This window comes from Astyanax mexicanus, chromosome 9 (assembly GCF_023375975.1).
Source record: "Astyanax mexicanus isolate ESR-SI-001 chromosome 9, AstMex3_surface, whole genome shotgun sequence".
Taxonomy (NCBI): Eukaryota; Metazoa; Chordata; class Actinopteri; order Characiformes; family Acestrorhamphidae; genus Astyanax; species Astyanax mexicanus.
In genome coordinates, this window is record NC_064416.1 from 41364335 (window position 1) to 41388522 (window position 24188).

A 24188-nucleotide genomic window follows, 5' to 3' on the forward strand; every position below is an offset into this window, starting at 1 on the left:
AACTAACCTTGAGAACATTCTCAAAATCAGGAGCATTTTCCAAAACCCTTCGTAATTCACATAGATGTTAAGCAAGAGAATTCAGACCCACTTATAATGGTTTACCAATGCCTTTTTGCGCAGTTCCACCTAAAAAATGGCAGGTGCCACCAAAACGTCTTTAGAAAAGTGCCGCCAAACTGGATCTGCACTTGAAAAAAAAGCATGTTTATATATAAAACATGTTTATTTTTATAAAAAGACATTACATCACATAAACTACATATCTAATGCTACTGTTGTGGTATGGTAATGTGGTTTATATTTTGACTGGTGGTGTTTTTCTATTAGGAGTCAACTAAGAAATACCTAACACTGGTTTATAACCTTGGAGACTAAGACTGTTGGGAAAGGTAAAATTGGCATTCTTAAAGTTGCAGCATTCTTAAAGTCGTTCTTTAATCGCTAATATCACACCAAATGTGTAGCTCTTAAGGCAATTCAACTCAGAGCATTAGCTAAATGAGTAAATAGAAAAACAAAACTGTTCAAAAAATAAATAAATAATACATAATAAGCATTTAGAGCTCTGAAACCGCTTTAAAATTATGCGTTTCTTTGATTTTACCTAATTGAAAACCTCTGGAATATAATCAAGAGGAAGATGGATGAACACAAGCCATCAAACCAAACTGAACTGCTGGAATTTTTGCACCAGGAGTAAAGCAGCATAAAGTTAAAAGCAGTGTGTAAGACTGGTGGAGGAGAGCATGATGCCAACATGCATGGAAACTGTGATTAAAAACCAGGATTATTCCATCAAATATTGATTTCTGAACTCTTAAAACTTTATGAATATGAACTTGTTTTCTTTGCATTATTTGAGGTCTGAAAGCTCTGCATCTTTTTTGTTATTTTAGCCATTTCTCATTTTCTTCAAATAAATGCTCTAAATGAGAATATTTTTTATTTGGAGAGAAATGTTGTCTGTAGTTTATAGAATAAAACAACAATGTTCATTTTACTCAAACATAAACCTATAAATAGAAAAATCAGAGAAACTGATTCAGGAACTGAAGTGGTGTCTTAATTTTTTTCTAGAGCTGTATATTCACCTTAATCTGGTAATTTGGGATGAATTGGTTTATGGTTGTATTAAGAGACAGTGCAGTATGAAGTACAGCAATCATAAAGTAGCTAGCTATGCTAACCCAGCAATACCATAGCCTTATATTTTACAACATAGTTAACAAGCTTATAAACACAACACAAAAGGATGGGAGTGTTGTGGAGCACCATATACCGTAACCTCCTAAAATGACCCCACTTTCCAAAAAAGTGCACCGTTGGTCATCATTTAGAATGCGCCTGCTGACAATGCACTGCCAAGATAGCAGTGAACATCTGACTGTTGATGTCTGTCTTGGCTGTATTCAGTCAGCACCTGGCGCACCTGTGTTTTCTGTTGCCAAGATAGCAATACACAAGACATTTCCCTGAACACACCTTATATTGAGACCCACCATGCCCATCAGTTTAGATATATTCACCACTACTGTTGCTATTTGAACGAAGGAAGGTAAAGGAAAGTGTGAAAATAGTAAAATAGCGATGAGCGTCGTGATGTGCTTTGCGCTGGGTGTGAAATAGGACTCAGAGTGTGTTACAGGCTTAGGGACAGGATCTGTAGACTACTTCATACAGTTCCTTTAAAGCGAAGCAAAGCAATCTAAAGCTTATGCAGTATCTGTGAGACCAATCTGCTGAAAAGGTCAGACACTAAGCCTTCGTGTTTCAGCGAATGAGAGAGGATCCAGCCAGCAAATGTTAGAGTTTAAATTAAAGTAAACAGATAAACTCATTTACCTTCCTACAGCATGCTGTGTTTGCTTTGAGTTGTCAGTTTTTCTCCATATCATGTAGTCCTGTTCTGTTTTGCCAGCAGGCTTAAACCAGTATAAACATAATATTTTACCTTAACTGTGCTTTACAGTTACATTCTTTTGCCTGTGAATCTAGGGTAAAATGGAACAGTTGAAATAGAAGCTGCCAGATAAGGAATCAAACTTTATGCTGCAGACAAAGTTAGTTTATTGTGTTTTTTAGTCATTTATTTGTTTTATTAGTTATTTATTAGTTGTATATGTTAGTTAGTCATGAAGTGGCAGCTACGCAAACTGCCTCTAGGTAGGACTGGAAGGTTAATTAAATTAATTGGATTAATAGAATTACTGTTTTCATGCAATTCTGAAAGTAATGGAGATAATGGTTATCTGCTGGTGTTGATCCACTGTGTTTTATTATCAAGTCTAAAGTCAGTGCAGTTTTGTTTTCCCACAAAATCTTACAGCACTTCATGCTTCATTCCTCTGCTACTGACAACTTTAATGAAGATGTGGATTTTATTTTCCAGCAGGACTTGGCACACTGCCCACACTGATACCAAAAATTACCAATTGAATTTTGGGTTTTAATTATCTGTAAGCCATAATCATCAACAATAAAATAAACAAACTCTTAAAATAGATCACTCTGTGTTTAATACATCTAAATAATACATGAGTTTCACATTTTGAACTGAATTACTGAAATAAAGTAACTTTTCTATTGTTTTTATAATGCACTAGTAGAAGCTTTTATGTAGCAGTGATTTTCATATTTTACACTTTTTCTGAAAGTGAAATACAGTGGTGTTATGTTTATACTGTGTTTAATATAAAAGCTGCATGGCTGCAAGGTTGAAGGGGGCTATTTACTTTTCGTAAAAAAAAAAAAGGAATTAAATTAAAGCTGAAGAATCTTTTTAAACTGGGCGGGTGTGATGCGGTCTCCTTTCAGAGCGGATGAATCTGACTCCAGGTTATGTTCAGTCAGAGAGAGAGAGAGAGAGAGCTACACACTTTGGTTTTACTATGAGTGAATGATCTACTGAGGTCTGAGTTTCCTCTTCTGAAGTCTCCATTGCTCCACCAGCGGCTCGTGTTCAGTAAAACTGAGCCGGATCCTCTTTTAGAAGCTGTACGTGTGACGTAAGTACGTAAAGACGTGTGACGTGGCCAGAACAAAAACTCCTGCAAAAAGAGACCCGACACCCCAGTTTTTAGAATTAGATGGATGGTCGTTCCAGCACACATTTACCATTAAACACAATATTTTATCCATGTTCTTCTCCACTCAGAAATGCTTCTGCTTTCAGTTTAGAAACTAAATAATATGGACTGCCACTGCAAATTAATTGCAATTAATTTAACCCTTTAGGAAAGAAATGACAGATTATAGATGGAGCTCCCGGGCAAAAACTTTGTGTATCTACTTATCCAAAATTTCCCCTCGGGGATCAATAAAGTATCTATCTATCTATCTGTCTGTCTGTCTGTCTGTCTGTCTGTCTGTCTGTCTGTCTATCTATCTATCTATCTATCTATCTATCTATCTATCTAGCTGTCTATCTGTCTGTCTGTCTGTCTGTCTGTCTGTCTATCTATCTATCTATCTATCTATCTATCTAGCTGTCTATCTGTCTGTCTGTCTGTCTGTCTATCTATCTATCTATCTATCTATCTGTCTGTCTGTCTAAAGTCTTCTTCATTTCCTCAATATAATGTAGTGTAAATGTATATTGGCAGCCCCTCTATTGTGAGATTCATTGATTAATCAATCAATCAATCAGTCAATCATTGGATGCTCTAAAGCACCATACATGAGCACACTATAATTCACTATTCACTAATTCACTATAACCCCTGCCAAGTGTGAACAAGACAGATTTACACTTACGTGCCAAAAATCATGGGATAGCAGTGTGTAAATTGATCATAAAACGTTTCTTTTTCATTGATGCCACTGTAACTTTGCCCACTCTTTGCATTATTCTCTCAGTCGCTTCGTGAGGTAGAACCTGCCGGAGTTCTAGAGGTACTAGAGCTCTTGTAAACTGCTTTTCTTTAGTCCAAGCTCCAAACTACCTGTGTTGGTTTTTTTATGTCAGATGTTTGTGAGATGTTTTTTGTTGTCTGCTACCCAACTGCATATGTGTTCATTCATACATTTTAATATTAATCTACAGGGGTTGGACAGTGAAACTGAAACACCTGTCATTTTAGAGTGGGAGGTTTCATGGCTAAATTGGAGCAGCCTGGTGGCCAATCTTCATTAATTGCACATTGCACCAGTAAGAGCAGTAAGAGTGTGAAGGTTCAATTAGCAGGGTAAGAGCACAGTTCTGCTCAAAATATTGCAATGCACACAACATTATGGGTGAGATACCAGAGTTCAAAAGAGGACAAATTGTTGGTGCACGTCTTGCTGGAGCATCTGTGACCAAGACAGCAAGTATTTGTGATGCATCAAGAGCCACGGTATCCAGGGTAATATCAGCATACCACCAAGAAGGACCAACCACATCCAACAGGATTAACTGTGGACGCTGTAAGAGGAAGCTGTCTGAAAGGGATGTTCGGGTGCTAACCCGGATTGTATCCAAAAAACATAAAACCACAGCTGATTAAATCACGGCAGAATTCAATGTGCACCTTAACTCTCCTGTTTCCACCAGAACTGTCCGTCACCACAATAAATTATTGTGCTCTAAAACCAGGTGTTTCAGTTTCATTTTCCAACCCTTGTACAATATAGCAAATAATACAAATAACTAAGAAATATTAATGAGATTGTATGTCCACACTTTTGACTGGTACTGTGTGTGTGGTCCGCCAGCCAATAGCTGTGCTGTGGTCAGAAACTGTAAAGGATAGCTGAGATAAACTGTGCATCAACAGATTCTACACCGTTCTACGCTCTTTTATTTATTACTGAACACCAGCATGGTGGAGCTGAAAGAGAGAAGGGTTTCTGATAAAGTGGCCAAGGATGTGTATAGACATCTGTAGAACCGCGCAGTCCGCTGACTTGATTTGACACATTACTGCAGACGTGGCAGCGCAGATGTAATCCTCTAGAGGATCAGTCCACGCTGGGTAATATCTGACTGCAGCAGAAGCCGCACAGGATCAAACCATAATGGAGATGATGAAACGTATAGAAGCACATTTACGAGGCTTTTCTGAGCCTTACGCAACACCTGTAAGAGAGCGTCTGCGTCGAGCATCACTGCTGCGTCAATAAAGCACCTGGACGCTGACTCACGCAATCAGTGTCTGGATCTGATGCTGTTTTGCAGTAAAATTATACGGTTGCCAGCCGGTTGCATGTAGCACACGAGAGAGAGAGCACGTAATAGTGTCAAATAGTGTCTATTTCTGTTTGATTAAAACCGTGGGGTTTACAAATATGTCCCACAGTTGTATATTAAGTGTTACAGTGTCTTAATATAACTGTTTTTCACATGATGGGCCTCAACCTACTAGATCTCACTCAATATGTTTAAACTCCTAGTCTTTAACAGCCTGCCGCTGTTTCATCTGATTTTATGATTTTTGAGGTAGGTAGGTAGGTAGGTAGCAGTGGCGGATGCTGGTCTTTCAAGGAGGGGAAGCTCAATTTCGGCCTACATCTTAACATATTTAGTTTTATATATATGTAAATTCTACTCTCCCTGAGATTTTTTTTTGTAAACAAAAGGCATTATTTTCAAGTTTTCACTACACAACAAAAAGGTACCCATTCTTTACATTGACCAATTACAATTTCTTTAAATAATCCCTTTATTAATTTAAACTATTTAAATTATTTTTAATAATAACACAATACTTACTACTGGCCCCTGTTCATTTATGTCCTGAGATAGTTTCATCAGGAGGAATGGCCATCAGTACATTTTATTTGTTACAGCACTTCCAGTCAGCCAGCTCACTTTATCATACCAGAACAGCTGAAAATACCTGTTACTTTACCCACCTTTTACACCAAATTAATCTGAGCAGTTGATCTGCTCTGCTGTTTAACTCTAAATTTTTCTTCGTAAGGAAGACTATCAAATGGCTTCTCCAAAACGGATTTTTACACTAAAAGATCGCTGATTCGCTCATTTCGCTGTCAATCAAAAAGGGACTCCGCCTCAGACAGATCATCCAATCATCATGCAGAAGCTGAGTGTCCGAGGGGCCGAGGCCAGCCCACTGCTCCATAGACCCCCAGAGACGCTGAGCGTCCGATGGGTGGGACAAAGCCCAGCATTTATCCAATGACTCGTCTCGTTTCGCCGCACGCTTTGCTCCGCTATTGAGCTCTGTGGATGCCCAGCGTCCGCACTGTTTAAAGCAGCGCTGTGAAGCTGCGGGAATGAGTGAGAGGAAAGCCGCGGTGTTACCAGTGATAAGAAGCTGATTCTGAACTAAGTTCAGCGCGGTGTAGCCCATATTTAATCAATGACATGTACACACAACAGTATATATTTAATCACTTATTTTTTTACATTTTAGGGGAAGCTGAGCTTCCCTTGCAGTCTTAGAGCAATCGCCACTGGTAGGTAGGTAGGTAGGTAGGTAGGTAGGTAGGTACTTACTTTATTGATCCCCGAGGGGAAATTTTTGACATCCAGCAGCGGGTATACACAGTACACAAAAGTAACTAGGAAGGATAAGATAAAACAAAACTTAGAAAAATACAAATACCAAAAAATGTGTATAACAAGAAAATACAAATACAATAAAATATATAAAGTATAGAAGTTGATGTGCATATAATGAGGGTATATGATGCCAGCCATACAAAAAATGCAGATACACAGTTATACAATCATTTGCAGTGCAAGCTTGTGCAAAAACTACTAGTGCAAAATAATGTAATGTAATGTTTTACATGTTTTAAGAGTATATATTTTTTATTTTTTATTTATCTTGCTTTTAATTTTGGTTTATTTTAGCTGTTTTTTTTCATTTATTTTATTGTTTCTTTCATTATCGTTTATTTATATTGTCCTCTTTTATGTCATCAGTTTTATTTATTCAATCTGTAATTGCATTTTATTAGTTTTATTACCTTTGTTTTTTTTTTTAACAAATTATTCTATGATTCCTACTCTTAAATTATTTTTTTTACCTTATTTGTTTTATATATTTTTTATAATATTTTATATCTTTTATTTATTTGTCAATCCCTTCCTTATGTAATGTCATCAAAATGACAATAACTCAAAATGTTCTAAGCTTTTATATTAGCTCAAAAAAAAAAATCCAATTTACACCTGGTCACTTAATGCGTCTTAAGTATTAGAATTTTATCTGGCACATTTAAAACAGCTACAAATCAGATTATTTAAACCACTTCAACCTACTAACACAATAAATAATTGCCATGCAAATTCCGTCTCACTGCAAATGGATTTCAGTCTGACTATCTGAAGAGACTGGATGTGTTCCAGTTCTCATCAGGGTACAATTCAGATGTAATAGCTCAGAATGGCAGAAAGGATGCAAATTTAGGGCATTTTTAATTGAAGCCATATTGAAACAAAGACAATGCTAATGCACAATGCACAAGACAATAAACAGAATAAAGATAACAAACAATACCAGCAACACAAAAGGTCAAGCAAAGCACAACACAGAGCAAAGGAAGATATGGGTATTTGTAAGCCTGAGGAAACAAGGAACACCTGGGGAAGGTAACGAGGGGGATGGGTAACCATCTAGACACAGGTGTAAACACTAATTTTAGGTTGTGGCTAGGGCAGAGACAAGAAAGGCTAAAGAAGACAGGAAAGAAAATAAGTCAGGATCAGAAAATACCAAAAATATCCCAATACAGACAAGCTCTGGCTCCAGATAATAGTCGCATGAAGTGACCAGGTGTGAACGGGGTCAACGTGACTAAGTGGTCCTTTACAGCCGAGAGCTGTCGGGTTTTGGTAAGAACGTAAATCCATCACTTAGCCCAGGATTCCTCTCTTAAGCCCTGCCGATGCATTCCTCCCGTTATTGCATTGCAGATGCAGCTCTATCGGCTGACTCAACATTGATTTTCGTATGTTGACCGTTCAGTTATGCCATTGAACCCTCAAAGACCTGAGTCATCAATACAGCAGTGGTCGAAAATGGACATTTTTTTTCTAAAAGCAGCGTTTGCTTGCTCAGTAGAACTGGCCTTGGGTCTCAGGAGAGGTCTGTCAGGTTCTGCACACACTGACCTTTTGATCTTGACATATTAAGAGTTTTACAAACAGGCCAAAATACCTGAAACAGTGCAATCTTTAAAGTTTGTTGTTGAACTATCAATTTCGGTAACACTTCCTATGAATCCTGTATTTATAATGCACTATATGACATGCATAATACCTTGTAATGACTGTATTAAGCCTGTATAATAACTCATAAGTACTTACAGCGACATAACACATAACACATTATAAACTACAAGTATAAGAGTTTATAAAGAAAGGACTTATATCTGTTCATAAAAACGAATATCTCAGATTTGGTATCTGTTGGTATAATGCATTATAATATGCAGCTATGATTTCTCTCTAAATGAGTAAACATTTTGCATTTACTAAGAACCCCTACCAAGACCCGGCAAAAACATATGGTATACCATAATATCGCAAGATCAGGGCATTTTAGGACTACCTTTCAGTGCTAACTGCAGTGGAAATTCATAATGCATTATGAGTGCATTCATAATGCACTATATGACATGCATAATACCTTATAATGACTGTAATAAGGCTGTATAATAACTCATAAGTACTTACAGCAACACATTATAACACATTATAAACTACACGTATAAGGGTTTATAAAGAAGGGGCTTATGATGCCTTATAATATCTGTTCATAAGAACATTGAACAATGTAGTGTTGTAATGCACTATAACACATATTTGGTATTTTTTTGGTATAATTTATTACAATATGCAGCAATGATTTCTCTCTAAGCTTTTTTTTAAAAGTACGTAACACGTAATAAAGCCTTATATAAAGTCATTACTGACTTTAAGTGAAGTGATTTCTCACATGCTCTTTAAACGTAAAGTAAATTTGATTGTGCCTCACTGTAATAAGAGCATTACGAGTGTTCTTTACTGGTTTTAAGTGAAGTGTGTTTTCAAGTGCCTTTAAGTACATTTCAAGTAAAGTCTGTAATGACTGTATATAAGGCTTTATAATGTGTTATTTAATTTTATAAAAGCTTAATTTGAGAAATCATAGCAGCATGTTGCAATGCATTATACCAACATATACCAAATATGTGTTATAGTGCATTACAACACTACATTGTACAATGTTCTTATGAACAGATATTGTAAGGCATTATAAGCCCTTTTTTTATAAAACCGTATACTTATAGTTTATAATGTGTTATGAATGTCGCTGTAAGTATTTATGAGTTATTATACAGGCTTATTACAGTCATTATAAGGTATTATGCGTGTCATATAGTGTAGTATGAATGCACTCATAATGCATTATGAATTTCCACTGCAGTTAGCACTGAAAAGTAGTCCTAAAATGCCGTGGAATGCGCATGCTGTGCTAGGATCAGACCTTGCGATATTATGGCATACTATATATTTTTGGTAGGGATACTTAGTAAATATTTACTCGTTACAAATTTGACTTCAAGTAGAGATTGGAACCATCATCATGCAGGTTTTTCAATAATGTGTTTTATTGTGTTGCAAGACCAAATGTACTTTTTACATTTTTGTAAGAAAATACATTTATAAAACCCAAATATCAGCTGCTATAGTCTTTGTTGAACTGCATTTGTAGAGCTGCACTTCTGTCTTCTGATACTCCGGTTATTGGGCTGAGTGATGTACTCTTAAGAGGGGTATACAGTTAGTGGTGTTAGACGCCTTTACTTTGCTTCCTCCACATGGCAGGATAGTTAGTTTTACACATTTTACAAACTGTGTCTGTGTGTTCAGGTGTGTTCAGCTTCTGTAAAAACGTTTAAGCATTGTGAGCTAAATTTACAGTGGATTCAATGGAGATTTGCAGTTGTGCACAAGGTCTATATTGCTGTCTAGTCATTGAATGCATAATCCAGTGTTTAATTATGGATCGTGAAATATGATCTGACCAGCTTTTAGGTTTAGCTAAATTATTCTGTACTTTATATATATTTTTTTATTATTATTTTCTTCCACATCGAAATGACAACACTTACATTCTATACCACTCTATAATTGCATTTAAAGCAGCATTAAATGAGTGAATTGGTGAATGAATTGGTGTTTTCTGCTGTATTCTACCCATGGGCTCCCCCTACAGGCAGAGTATAATAGTATAATTTACTGTAGTGAAGACAAATGGTGGTGATGCTTTATTTTAAGGAACACAAATTAGGCGCTTATTAATGTCTATAATGTTACTATTTGCTTAATAAAGCCTTAATTAGACATTTGTAAATGATTTATTCACCAATGTGTTATTAAGTGTTATTGGTGCTTAATTAGGGGTCTGTGATTGATTGAATATTTAGTCAGTTATTTTTAGTGTCTAAGTAGTGATGAACAGATACTCACTTTAGAATATGGTACACTTATTAGTCTCTTAGTGACTTATTAGCCCCTTATTAACTTAATATTAACAAACTCCAGCACAGCCATAACCTTGCCAAACTCACATAGATCAAACAGCTGACAATTCTACACATATAACATGTAGAATTAGCTCATAGTTAATGCTTAATAATCTGATTAACAGGGTGCTAACATAACACTCATAGCACAGAATAAAACCTAGTACGTAGTGAATAAATCATTTACAAATGTGTAATTAAGGCTTTATTAAGAAAATAATAAGACATTAATAAGCACCTAATGTGTGTTCCTTAAAATAAAGTGTTACCACAATTGTGTTTTGAGCTCCAAATCATGGACAGCTGGACATGTATTTTTCTCAGGCTCTGAGATGCTGATTACTAATCGCACATTCATACTGAGAATTGTCCGACACAATACACAGCCTATAAAAAAATATACATTTATGTTTATTTAACTCAGGGATGGGCAACTGGCGGCCCGGGGGCCGCACACGGCCCTCGTCATCACTCAGTGCGGCCCGCGAATAGATCAAAAATAATTTCATAATAAAAAAATAAAAAAATAAAAAAAATAATGTAATTCTACTTTTGACCGCTAGAGGGAGCGCCGCTGCCAAACAATAGCGGGCACGGGCGCTCTGTGGTCTAGTTTTCTGCTATTATTGAATGAGCTATTTGCAATCAGTTTTTAAATCTTTTTTGTTCTTTGTTATAAATGAGTTCAAATGCCTTTTGCACTTTTCTAAGCAAATGTTTTGTCTATGTTGCTTATGAAGGACTTGTTATAATGAACTTATTTTACACAGAGGAACTACTGTATTTGCAATCAGTTTTTTAAGCAAACTTTTTGTTCTTTGATATGAAGGACTTCCTTTTTGCACTTTTTTTAAGCAAACGGTTTGTCTTTTGCCGTATTAAAATGCATTAATATGCAGAAAATAGTTGTTGATAAATGTTGGCGCTGTAAACATACAGATATAAATTCATATAAAATTTGTTCTTATTGAAAATCATTTGTAGCGTTTTTCATATTCAATTATTTGAAGTGCGAGGTCATGTGGCCCTCCAATGGTCATGCTGAAAAAAATGTGGCCCTCTCCATCATGGAAGTTGCCCATCCCTGATTTAACTCCTATGAAAACAAGCAGTAGTAAACTATATATCTGGAAATATATCACACGCTACTGCAGCCACTGCAGCTTTTTAGTTCTGAAGAAGTGTAACCTGGTACAGCCCGGCCAGCATTTATCTTTTTGGACGCTGTCATGAGAAGGTATGGGTATTGTTGCGACAGCTCAGAGAACTGTTCCTTTGTTTCATTGTTTGGCCTGACAGCTAAAACAGCAGCATCCCTCATTCTTTTAGCTGTGTTTACTGATCTGAGACAGAGAGCACTCTGTCATCCAACTGGTCAGTGCAGAGGAATATGCCTCAGGAATTTTTAAACTTCAGAAAAAAAACATTGCAAACTTTTCTTATTGGGTCCTACACTATTAAAAATATAAAAAAAAAAACTGCTGGAAAAGTTGATCAGGCGTCAGGGAGCACATCGCGGAGCATGTCAAACTAGCCTAAATTAGGCTCGGGATCAAAATTCCGCCGGCTGTGGCCAGTCGTCTCCTTTTAGCTAAATTGCGGTGTATTGTTTGCAGGGTCTAATTGGCAGGAGAGTGAAGGGTCTGAAAGAGCAGATGACACATGACTGCATCTCAGTCAGACAGAGGGAGAGAGAAAGAGAGAGAGAGAGAGAGAGAGAGAGGTAAAGAGTTTGGGCCCCACCAATCCACTGTTAGACAGATTGTGGACAAATGGAGGAAATTCAAGACCATTGTTACCCTCAACCTGTAAAAAACCCAGACTGTAAAAAAAAGATGGACGCCGTGTCTCCGTTCCCATTCATTCAATGTTGGCGATCCTGATACCCGAGTCTGCGCAGTAGAGACCAGAGGAGGGAGAAAGACTGTGGATAGCAACCTACTCATTTAAATAACCCCGCCCCTGAGGGCTGCCTCGCGGTCACAGACTGCAGAGCGGGGCGGAGCGGAGCTGACGGTCTGTTATTGGTCCCGCCCATAACCAGCCCTTTTACAATAACCACACCTTTTTTTAATAGAGCTGAATAACGTTTTATAAAACGAGTTCTGTGGGAATATAAAAATTTAACAATATAAGCAGAGGTTACACTAGCTGCTGCATTTAAATAATGGAGGTAGAATTACAGTATATTAGAAAAAAAAACCTGATTGAAAGTTGTCTCTTTTGCCATTGAAACCTATGGGGATGGGTTTCTGAAACCGAACAGCAGGGGGAGCCCGACCTGTGGTGGCTTCACTTTTGAGAGACAATGCTCTGTCCAGCTATACACAGTCTATGCCCTCAACCAACAAAAATTACTTTAAGAGCAAGACATGTAATAGTTGGTGAGGGTATCTTCAAAGCAACTGAAGGCCTTTCTCACATTGCTTAATGTTAATGTTCATGAGTGGAAGTATGCCAAAAGGAAGCGGGGAGCAATATAAACGAATTGCATGATAGAAATACAATGTTTTTAGCTCTCAGAATTCCAAGTTTTTTGTCTTTTTCCTCTGCAATTTAAATGCAATTACGTAATTATATTGACAAGCTAAAAGTTATTGGACAGTAGTATACGTACAACTTAGCGATCTTAAAGGAAAACTCTGGTGTAAAATGGACTTTTTATGTAGAAAACATGATAAAAAGTACTTACCTTCGATGAATAGCACACCTCCGTTCTCCCACAGTGTTCCGAGATCCAGAAATTTTAACAGTTTGTCCAAAACTCTTCAGACTGGGTGACATGAGGCATAATTTACCCTGATAAATCACTTTTTTCTACCATTGTCCAGCTCAAAGTGGCTCCACACCTCCTTGGTAGAATCCGAAGGGCTCTGACATTTAATTACATTAATAACTTAAAAAGAAGCTTATTAAAAACCACTGCTCACATCCTATAACGCGAGCTTCAGCTCTGTGCGCCGCCCTCACTGTACTGAAAATAACATAAACAAATATATACAGTATACATAGACTCTGCATAGCCTGCCTCCTGGTGCCAGCTGATACGCTATGCAGAGTCTATGTATATATGTCTGTTATTATCAGTACACAGTGATGGTGGCACACTAAAGCACACTAAAGCTAGCATTAAAGGATGTGAGCAGTGTTTTTTAATAAGGTTAAGCACCTTAGAGATTTAGAGGTTAGGTCATAAAAACATATCCCAAGCTTTGAGCATCCCAAGGAGCACTGTACAGTCCATCATCCAAAAATGCAAAATGTATTCTACACCTGCAAACCTCCCAAGACATGTCCATTTACCCAAACTGACAGATCGAGCGAGGAGAACACTGGTCAGAGAAGCAGCCAAGAGACCCATGGTCACTCTGGAGGAGCTGCAGAAATCCACAGCTCAGGTGGGAGAAACTGTTAACGGGACAACTATAAGTCGTGCGCCCCACAAATCTGACCTTCATGGAAGAGTGTCATGAAGAAATCCACTGTTAAAAGAAAGACATAAGAAGTGCTGTTTGTACAGCAAACATGTGGTAGAAGGTTCTGTAGTTAGATGAGACCAAAGTTGAACGTCTTGGCCTGAATACAAAGCGCTGTGGGTGGTGGAAAAGTAACATTACTCAACATCCTAAACACACCATTTCACCACTGTGAAACATGGTTGGTGGCAGCATCATGCTGTGGGGATGCTTTTCGTCTTCAGCAGGGACAGAGAAGTTGGTCAGAGATGATGAAAAGATGGATGGAGATGAATACAGGCTGTAATCCTGGAAAGAAAAAACTGTTAAAATCTGCAAAACTTGAGACTTGAGAAAACTGGGAAGGAGATTTACCTTCCAGCAAGACGATGACCCTAAACATACAGCCAGAGCTACAGTGGAAAGATTTAGATTAAACAATATTGATTTGTTAGAATGATCCAATCTTAAATCCCATTGCGCTTCTGTGGCAAGATGTGAAAATTGCTGTTCACAGATTCTCTCCATCCAAACTGACTGAGCTTGAGCTGTTTTGTAAAGAAGAATGAGCAAAAATCTCAAGTCTCTAGATGCGCAAAGCTGGTAGAGATATATCCCTTGCAGCTGTAACTGCAGTAAAAAAAGTCGCTCTACAAAGTATTTATATAGGGGGCTGAATACTTTTACACATCACAATTGTCAGATTTTTATTTGATTAAAGTTTTTACTGCTACTTTATATTGGTTTATATTGGATCACTTTAAAAAATCAAGATGTAAGCCATTGCATATCTGCTCTCCATTCTGTGATCACAGGTTTAATTACGCACTTCTGATGTATTTAGATTCATTTTGATACCAAAAACATTGCAAAATTGTAAAAAAAAAAAAAAAAAAAACGATTTTGTTCATTTCGTAAATCAAGACGTGACACGCAACAGTAACTTCCAATCCGATTCTAATCATAATAAAACACATCCTCTTCTCATAAAACCTAAATTGATGTAGATTAAAATCGCTCCACTTCTTTCAGTAAAAAACTGCGAGTGAGAGATAATTCAGCAGAAACTGCAGAATGCTCTGCTTATCGGAGGCACGAACACCGAGGACTCGGGCTCAAAGTGCCCGTCCAGCTCTGCTCTTTACTGCCCGCCAGCGTCGTCCAATCAGACAGCGCTGAAAACTCAATCTACCTTAATCACTCCAGACCATCAACAAACAGCCATTGGATTATAGTCCCTCTGACAGCATTTGGCCAATCTGTTATTGTCCTGAGCGCTAATGCAGTAATATCTGCCAGAGTCCATCTGATGAAAATGTCACACACACACACACACACACACACACACACACCTGCCCATCATTCTTATTTAATCACTCAGCACTCACTAATGAGATATCTTATTAAGTTTGTGTGTCTGTTTGTTTGTTTGTTTGTTTTTCTGTTTGTTTTCATGCATTTTCAGGACAGAAATGGCAGAAATAAATAGACTAAAAGTGCAGTTTTATTTTTTTTATAATTGTCAAACCAACCTCATCTATCTCCTTTATTGTAATTCTATGATATAATATGAATTTGGCTGTTGTTCTTTACACAAACTCAAATTTTCATTACCAGTGAATAAGTCGAAATGCTCCTAAATGACTTGGAAGTCCATCAAAAAATCTCCTGTAAAGCTTCAAGGTTTTTAAATTTGCCAACAAATATATACAGTACCAGTCAAAAGTTTGGAAACACCTTTAATTCAGTGTTTTGTTTTATTATTTAGAATTTGTCTGCATTGTAGTTTAATACTAAAGTTATAGTAGCATGTCTTGTTTAGAAAGAGACAGTTTTGAACATCTTGGCTGGATTTTCTCAGTCAGCTTTATGAGGAGTCACCTGGAATGAACAGCTTTCAGTTAACAGCTGTGCTGAACTCGTCAAGAGTTAATTACTTGAACTTCTTGTCTCTTAATAAAGTGTTTGAGAGAATCAGCTGTAAAGTTGTGAAGAGGTATTCAGTTACAGGTATCAGTAAATAGCTCTATTTGAGTAATGTTCTAATACATATTATGACAAACAAGAACTACTCAACTAAATAAAGAAAAAAATACTTGAAAAAATAAAGGTCATTCCAATAAGAGCTTTGAAAGTATCATCAAATGCAGTCACAAGGACTATTAAAAAGTTATGATGGAACTGGCTCTCATCAGGACCACCCCAGGAAAGGAAGAGCAAGAGTTTCCTCTGTTGCACAGGGTGTTGCATAATAATAATCACTCCACAGCTCAATACTGGGGGCTTTATAACCTAATCTCTAGCCCTTTGTATTGATGATACTTCTCTACAGGGACTAGTTTGGAAAAGTTGCGTACAGTATGTGTGCATGTGCATATCTGTGTCAGCAATTGGTGCAACCTCAAAGCCCCATCCAGTTTCACCCCTTGGCGCTACCACTTAACCCTCCACCCTCAGGCGCTTGGTACAATTTTGAGCAAAACATGATCAGTTCCAGGAAAATACAACAATTCTGCTTCCTTTTACATTTTAAATGATTATATTTCTGAGCAGCTGTATGTCTTCTGGAGTAAAAGAGATCAGGGCATGTGTCTGTCTGATATAATTACTGTGTTATAAGACCTGAAAGAGGAACTGACAAAAAAAAAAAAAAAAAAAACGAGAAAAAAACACACCAAAACAGCCTAGAGTTCAAAGGGTTAACTATTTAACCAGCAGCTTCTAAATTTTCTGAACTTTAAAAACAAGGGGTAGTGATACAAAAGAGAAATGGGATTGGGTTCAAGTATCTGAATGTATTCGTTGGAAGGGGTGTTCAGAAATATTTGGTCATATATTTTATGTCTTTGGGACAAATCATTGTAGCCTCTAAGACTTTATGTCTGTATAATGAAAATCTTTTCAGGGAAGCTCAAAGCCGTTTGTATTTTGGTCCACAGAAACAAAGTGCAAGGTGTTTGTGGTTGATTTGGCGCTGAGGCTCCCCAAAGCTGTGAAATCCCCAGAGGAAAGTGTCAGGTTTCAATTTATGTAAAAAGGCAGACGAGTCGGAGCTGTCAGGTCTGGAAGCTGCGCGTGTTTTCTCATTATATCCCAGCATGCCTCTGAACACTGAAAAACATGCTCGTCCTTTGTGGATCAAAGCTATGTACACAGACACTGCTGTGCAGAGAAGTGCTGCGTAGCTTAATGAAGATTGATTCAGGATTATGGGTGTATAAAAATATCAGTGGATTGATGTATCGCGATATTATTATTGTCTCCAATATTGTATCGGTTTAAAAAAAATATATGTATAGGTTTTTAAAGCAGACATCACTGGAAAAGAACTACAGGTGCATCTAAAAAATAGAATATCATTAAAAAGTTTTAGTAATTCAGTTTAGAATGTGAAACTCACATATTATATAGATGTATTACACACAGAGTGATCTATTTTAAGCGTCTATTTCTTTTATTGTTGATGATTATGGCTTACAACCAATGAAAAAGCAAAAATCAGTATCTCAGATAATTAGAATATTATATGAGACCAATTGGTACTTTTGGTATCAGTGTGGGCAGTGTGCCAAGTCCTGCTGGAAAATGAAATGAAGTGCTGTAAGATTTTGTGGGAAAACAAAACTGCACTGACTTTAGACTTGATGATAAAACATAGTGGATCAACACCAGCAGATGACATGTCTCTCCAAACCATCACTGATCATCAGTACATTTTACATTTCATTTCAAGTAAATCAAGGGAGCAGAGTCTGGAGGAAGAGTGGAGAGACACACAGTCCAAACTGCTTGAGGTCTGAAGTGCAGTTTCTATCAGACAATCTTACAGCACTTCATGCTTTCCTCTTCTGATAACTTTTATGGAGATGTGGATTTCATTTTCCAGCAGGACTTGGTACACTGCCCATGCTGCTCAAAGTACTAATTGGTCTTATTTAATGTTCTAATTTTGCTGAGACACTGAATTTTGGGTTTCTAAAAGAAAGGATTGATTCAGCAAAAATAAATGAAGTAAAGTTTACTAAAAGAAGGAATTGAAGTTCAGTTCACTTATTTACTCTTTGTAACATTTAAGTCTTGAAACCGAGTTGAAGTTACTTAAATTTATCTGAAATTAAATTTACTTAAAAAAAAGCAAATGCAGAAAGCTGTGAAACTTTTTTAAAGTAAATTTTGCTTATGATTTTTCCAGTGCATGGTACCATTTTTTGTTCAAAAATTATAGAAGGGTTCCAAAACTTGTCATACAGTTCTTACCCAACATTAGTGATTGTGCTACTAATTTTAACGTTAGTGTTCTAAGGTTAAGTAAGGTAACGTAGCATTAACGCTATCAAAGTGAAAATATCCAGACTACAGAAGCTCTGAGCTCTGAAACTCACCACAGATGGAATTGTACAGGACGGCTAATACAAGCCATGCGTCAACAGATGGACCACTGTCCACCAGCAGGGTTGAGCGGCTTCAAATAAAGTGCACAGACTCTGTCTGTCCTATTCAGCATGATCAAAGCCTGCTGCAGCTACTATCTGTCCTTTGTAATCTCAGATACAGGGTTGGACAATGAAACTGAAACACCTGGTTTTAGAGCACAGTAATTTATTGTGGTGACGGACAGTTCTGGTGGAAACAGGAGAGTTGAGGTGCACATTGAATTCTGCCGTGATTTGATCAGACGTGGTTTTATGTTTTTTGAATACAATCCAGGTTAGCACCCGAACATCCCTTTCAGACAGCTTCCTCTTACAGCGTCCACAGTTAATCCTGTTGGATGTGGTTGGTCCTTCTTGGTGCTATGCTGACATTACCCTGGATACCGTGGCTCTTGATGCATCACAAAGACTCACTGTCTTGGTCACAGATGCGCCAGCAAGACGTGCACCAACAATTTGTCCTCTTTTGAACTCTGGTATCTCACCCATAATGTTGTGAGCATTGCAATATTTAGAGTAAAACTGTGCTCTTACTCTGCTAATTGAACCTTCACACTCTTACTGCTCTTACTGGTGCAATAATGCAATTAATGAAGATTGGCCACCAGGCTGCTCCAATTTACCCATGAAACCTCCCACTCTAAAATGACAGGTGTTTCAGTTTCATTGTTCAACCCCTATAGCTCTGTTTTACTCAGCTGTTGAAACACAGTGCCCTTGAGAGCGAGCCAAAGCTGCATTTTTTACCCACGTTTCAGCGGCTAACCCACTGCCCTCTCTCTCCTTCACAGCAATATTTCCACGCGGGAGGAAATGGCCTGAAGAAAACCTTCCTGGAGAAAAGTCCCGAACTGAAGTCCCTGAAGTACGCGCTCAGCCTTTACACCCAACCCACAGATGCCTTGATCAAGAAATATATATGCACCCAGACCTCTCAAGGTAAGGCCTGTGCTGTGTCGTTTTGCTGCAGGCAATGAGTCACTGAGAGCAGGTGGAGATTAGAGACGTTCTCGCAGGTTCTCCACGGTGCTCCACAGTGTTTTACAGTATGGTGTAACCTCAACCTGCTGCCTGTTCAACTGGAAAGGGCTTCTTATCTGTTTCTCATTAATTAATAATGTTTTAATCAGCCTGTGGTAGCTAGAATATAGTGTATATATATATATATAGAATATAGAGCTGAGCTTTTTATTGTACATGGTGATTTATATCAGCCTGAGGCACACTGCAAAAAAATAAATCTTAGCAAGTGAAATTTGCGATTTTTAAGGCAATAGATCTTATTTTCTTCTCTGATAAGACTTTTTGTCTCTTTAAGCATTGTAAGTGTTAGATTATTTCGCTTATTTTTGGAATAATGGTCTTATTCAGTCTAACTTTGTCATCCTATTTTACGTAATTTGAACTATTGAAGAATAAGTTAAAGTTATTTCAATTCTTGTTTCCAAATTTAAGGCAATGATTACTTTTTAAAAGAATTCTTACACAAAAAAAATTAGCTTACCCCATTGGCAGAGCTTTTGTTAAGCTTAATATAAGCACATATGTCTAAATTTACATATATTTTGTCTGTTTTCACCAATGGACGTTTTTTTCAATGCAGCAATTAGAAACCTAAAGCATCGTTTTAGGATGCTATTAGTATGTCCGCAAATCAGAAAACCTTGGGATGTAATAAGAGATACAAAACAAACAAGCAAACAAACAAAACAATGCAAAGTTTCTGACTTTTTATTTTTATTTTTATTCCAAGACACTGATGTTTCAGGACATATTTTAGTGATATTACAGCTCTGGACAAAAAAATAAGAGACCACTTAAAAATGAGGAGTTTCCACGATTTTACCAAATTAAAAACCTCTGGAATATAATCAAGAGGAAGATGGATGATCACAAGCCATCAAACCACCAAACTGAACTGCTTGAATTTTTGCACCAGGAGTAAAGCAGCATAAAGTTATCCAAAAGCAGTGTGTAAGACTGGTGGAGGAGAACATGATGCCAAGATGCATGAAAACTGTGATTAAAATCCAGGGTTATTCCACAAAATATTTTGATTTCTGAACTCTTAAAACTTATATGAACTTAATATGAACTTGTTGTCTTTGCATTATTTGAAAGCTCTGCGTCTTTTTTTATTATTTCAGTCATTTTTCATTTTCTATAAATGTTTGTCTGTAGTTTATAGAATAAAACAACAATGTTCATGTTACTCAAACATAAACCTATAAATAGCAAAATCAGAGAAACTGTGGTCTCTTATTTCTTTTTCCAGAGCTGTATATGCAAGTTGTCAATCACACATCGTGCAGCTTGATTTAGGCCTTGTCAGTGTGCCTTTGCTATCGTAACAACAGGAAAAGTACCCCTTCTGCAGCTCAAAATGAGCAAAAAATGGGCTATAAAGCATGTGAGTGGGCACTGTGCACCTGTAATGACTGACCAGGATACATGGTGTATCTGTGTGTGTGTGTGTGTGTGTGTGTGTGTGTGTGTGTGTGTGTGTGTGTGTGTGTGTGTGTGTGTGTGTGTGTAATCCAACAATTACCATTAATTCAGGCATGTTTACAATTCATCATACTTGAGAGATTGGAGCTGTTTGTAATTCTTGCAGCTTTGTTTGTGTTTCAGCGTGTGTGTTTCTATGTGTGTGTGTGTGTGTTTTTCTGTAGTTGTAGTAAGCGATGGTCACTCAGAGAGGTCAGTAGTGCTGAGACTGTGAGGTGTCTCTGTGTATCGATGCTGATTTGGATTAATCGTAAAGCTTATAATCAAACAGCAATAATGATAAATTATTAGAAAGTCAATGTTTGCACCATTAGTCATTTAATGTGTTTATCATTTCTGAGGTTGTAAACAGCGCTGCTGGTCTGTCAGACGCTTTAAGGCATGTTATTTATGTTCAGTGTTGGGAGTAACGGCGTTAAAAACTCTAATTAATTCAGTGATTGCCGTGGACAGCCCAAGTTCCGAATTAAGGACGTTAAGCTCTTTTTAGCTGCTCCGGTTTTTGTGGTGCTGCTGCTGCAATCTCTTTTGGTGAAGCTGTTATATTAATACCATTTTAACGGTTATTAGATTGTTGTTTTTGTCCATTCTTTTGTTTTCTTTATATTTACATATTTCATTTGAGTGTGGCTTGGTTTGTTTAATTTCATCCCCAGACGCGTTTTTCAGTTTTTTCCGTTTTTTTCAGTATTACAATTTTTAGTAATTTTCTTTGGTTCTGTGAAGAATTTCGTTTTGTTTTTTTTGAAATTCGTTAGATTATATTTTTGTCAACATTTTGGGTTCATTTTCGTTTGTTATTTTTCTAATAATAATAGTAAATGCATAATTGATTTCCTTTTTTTGACGGGCGAATAATAAAAAGTAACGCGATAGTTACTTTTACTGGTAACTAATTACTTTTATAGTGGAGTAACTCCGTTAGTAACTCAGTTACTTTTTTGGAGAAGTAACGAGTAACTATAACGAACTACTTTTTCAAAGTAACGTGCCCAACACTGTTTATGGGTGAGTTTTTATTTTTGGATATTAAATATAGCGTCTCGTGGCTTTCGGCCAAAACTTCACTTTCTGACTTTGGTGAGAACACGCTGCAGTTCACTTCAGTTTAGTTTAGATGGGGAGCGTCTGAAGCAGCAGCAGCAGCAGCAGGAGTTCTCACCTCTCCAACTTTTCAGCATTATAATTGCAAATGTCGACAGCGTTCAAACGCGGACATCGTTCACTTTGATCTGTGCTCATGCAAACAAGCAGGCGGTCAAAAACAAATCACCATGCTCTGCCACTGCGGAGGAACTCCGCTCACACTGAAGCTCAGCTTCAGATACACTGATGGAGAGAGCGTGTGTGTGTGTGTGTGTGTGTGTGTGTGTGTGTGTGTGTAGTTGACAGCATGTATCAGGTCAAAGCTTATCATTTGTAACATTTTACTTTACTTTTACTATTATCTATTTACTTATTTTATATTTTACACATTTTTACCTTTTTATGTGTCAATTTTGTTTTTTTTTATGGTATTTTAGAATTTTCTGTTTGACAAATATATAAAAAAAAAAAAAAATATATATATATATATTTTATTATTATTATTTTTTATTTATTTTATTAAATGTTGATTTAAAATGAGTAATTTTTAAATTTGTGTTATTTTTTACTATTATTTCTAAATATTAAATACTAAATAGTAATACCAAATATTATTTATTTCTTATTATTTCTCAATTACTATTAAATGTGTTCAATCCTGCTATTATAAAGGCTCACCAACATTGTAAATGAGGATCACCCTCAATGTTTTAAGGTTGATTGATTGTTTGATTCTTTTTAAATGATTTTAAAATGATAAAAGAACAGAGTCTAAGTTTTATTCTAGACTTATTCCTGTGGTCGTGTAAGTTTAGAGGTGATAGTAGTCTCTAGCCTTTAATTCTAAAAGCTTTGTGGTGCTAAAATTCTGACTATGATAGTAGAAGTCCTTCTGAACTTATACATTTCTGATTTGTGTGGTCCTATGATTTTCTATCACTCTCTCTCTCTCTTATGGTAGAATTCTTGCAATAGCTCTACTTCTAGTTCTGGTTAAAAGCTGTTCTACACTGTAAAAAGTGTAGCCCTGCTCAAATTAAAAAAATTGATGTCCATTTGTTGCATCTAAACTATTTGACTTCACTCAATCTAAATAAAGTCAATTGTTACAACCTTATTATTTTATTTTGACATAAACCATATTACTTCACTCGACCCAATATTAATTATTCACCTTGATCCAAGTTAAATTCTTTACATTTCAGTTTCGGAACCAAACTAATACATTTAAATTGATCCGAACTTTAAAAAAAAAACATGGCAGCATATTCAGAAGTTCCAGAAGTTACTGTGGCGTGGAAGAGGACGGATTACCAGCGAGATTCGTTTCAGTGCTCTCTTGCTCTTTTTATTTTGCTCTGAGGAGGACACTAAGAGCTGGATTTACATGGGATTCCACTTTTGAGAGTGAAACTAACTACAGCTCCAACGCAGCTAACCCCACTCCCACACACAGAAAACACACAAAGGGTGAGGCACAAAACAACCACATAACTGATAACTACATGAATAATACTAGAACAGTGATAATAAAACATGACATGAAACTCTGGGATAAACAGTAACATAAACACGCAGAAAAACACCCACTTCCCCCAACAGGGTGAGCTCCCATAATTCCTTCCGCCCCCCCTCCAGTCCCGACGCCACAATACCATAAGCATGCGTTGCTATCTCGCGAGCGCGTTCAGGCACTTTCTCCCTCTCTCATTCTCTCTCTCGCGAGCGCGTTCAGGCACTTTCTCCCTCTCTCATTCTCTCTCTCGCGAGCGCGTTCAGGCACTTTCTCCCTCTCTCATTCTCTCTCTCGCGAGCGCGTTCAGGCACTTTCTCCCTCTCTCCCTCAGTGCTCTGAAGCACTTCTCTACAACTTCTCCCGTGCTCCACAGTGTGCATGCGCAATTCATGTTTGATTCAAATTAAAAATATTACATCCTTATCTCTTTTCTTCGAGTATGATTTCAGTGGAACCAAAACATTTAGTTTATTTCCTTCAGAATTGTAATTAATTTAGTCTGAATCAAAATTGACACATCAAAATTCAAAAAGGTTGAGTTTCACAATAAAGTCAATAATTGTACTATGTGTTCAATCATATTTATTAGCTTGAATGAACAGCTCCATGCTTCACTTTTTACAGTGTAGAATGTTCCATGTGCTCCTAGAATTCTTGTAGACTTTGATTTATGTTTTACACTGATTAAACTAGAGGTCCTTTCACACCATCACTATGAGCACCGAA

General features: G+C 37.0%; 1 protein-coding gene across 3 annotated transcripts in view; it reads left to right on the forward strand.

The window, feature by feature from the left end:
• The window catches only part of LOC103026877 (protein unc-13 homolog C), a 365017-nt gene that overhangs the window by 307478 nt on the left and 33351 nt on the right, over positions 1–24188 (forward strand). For all 3 annotated transcript variants that reach the window (XM_049483498.1, XM_049483499.1, XM_049483500.1), the window contains one exon: positions 19144–19291. In XM_049483498.1, the coding sequence (XP_049339455.1) occupies positions 19144–19291 (148 nt within the window). The remainder of the gene's footprint in view (positions 1–19143; positions 19292–24188) is intronic.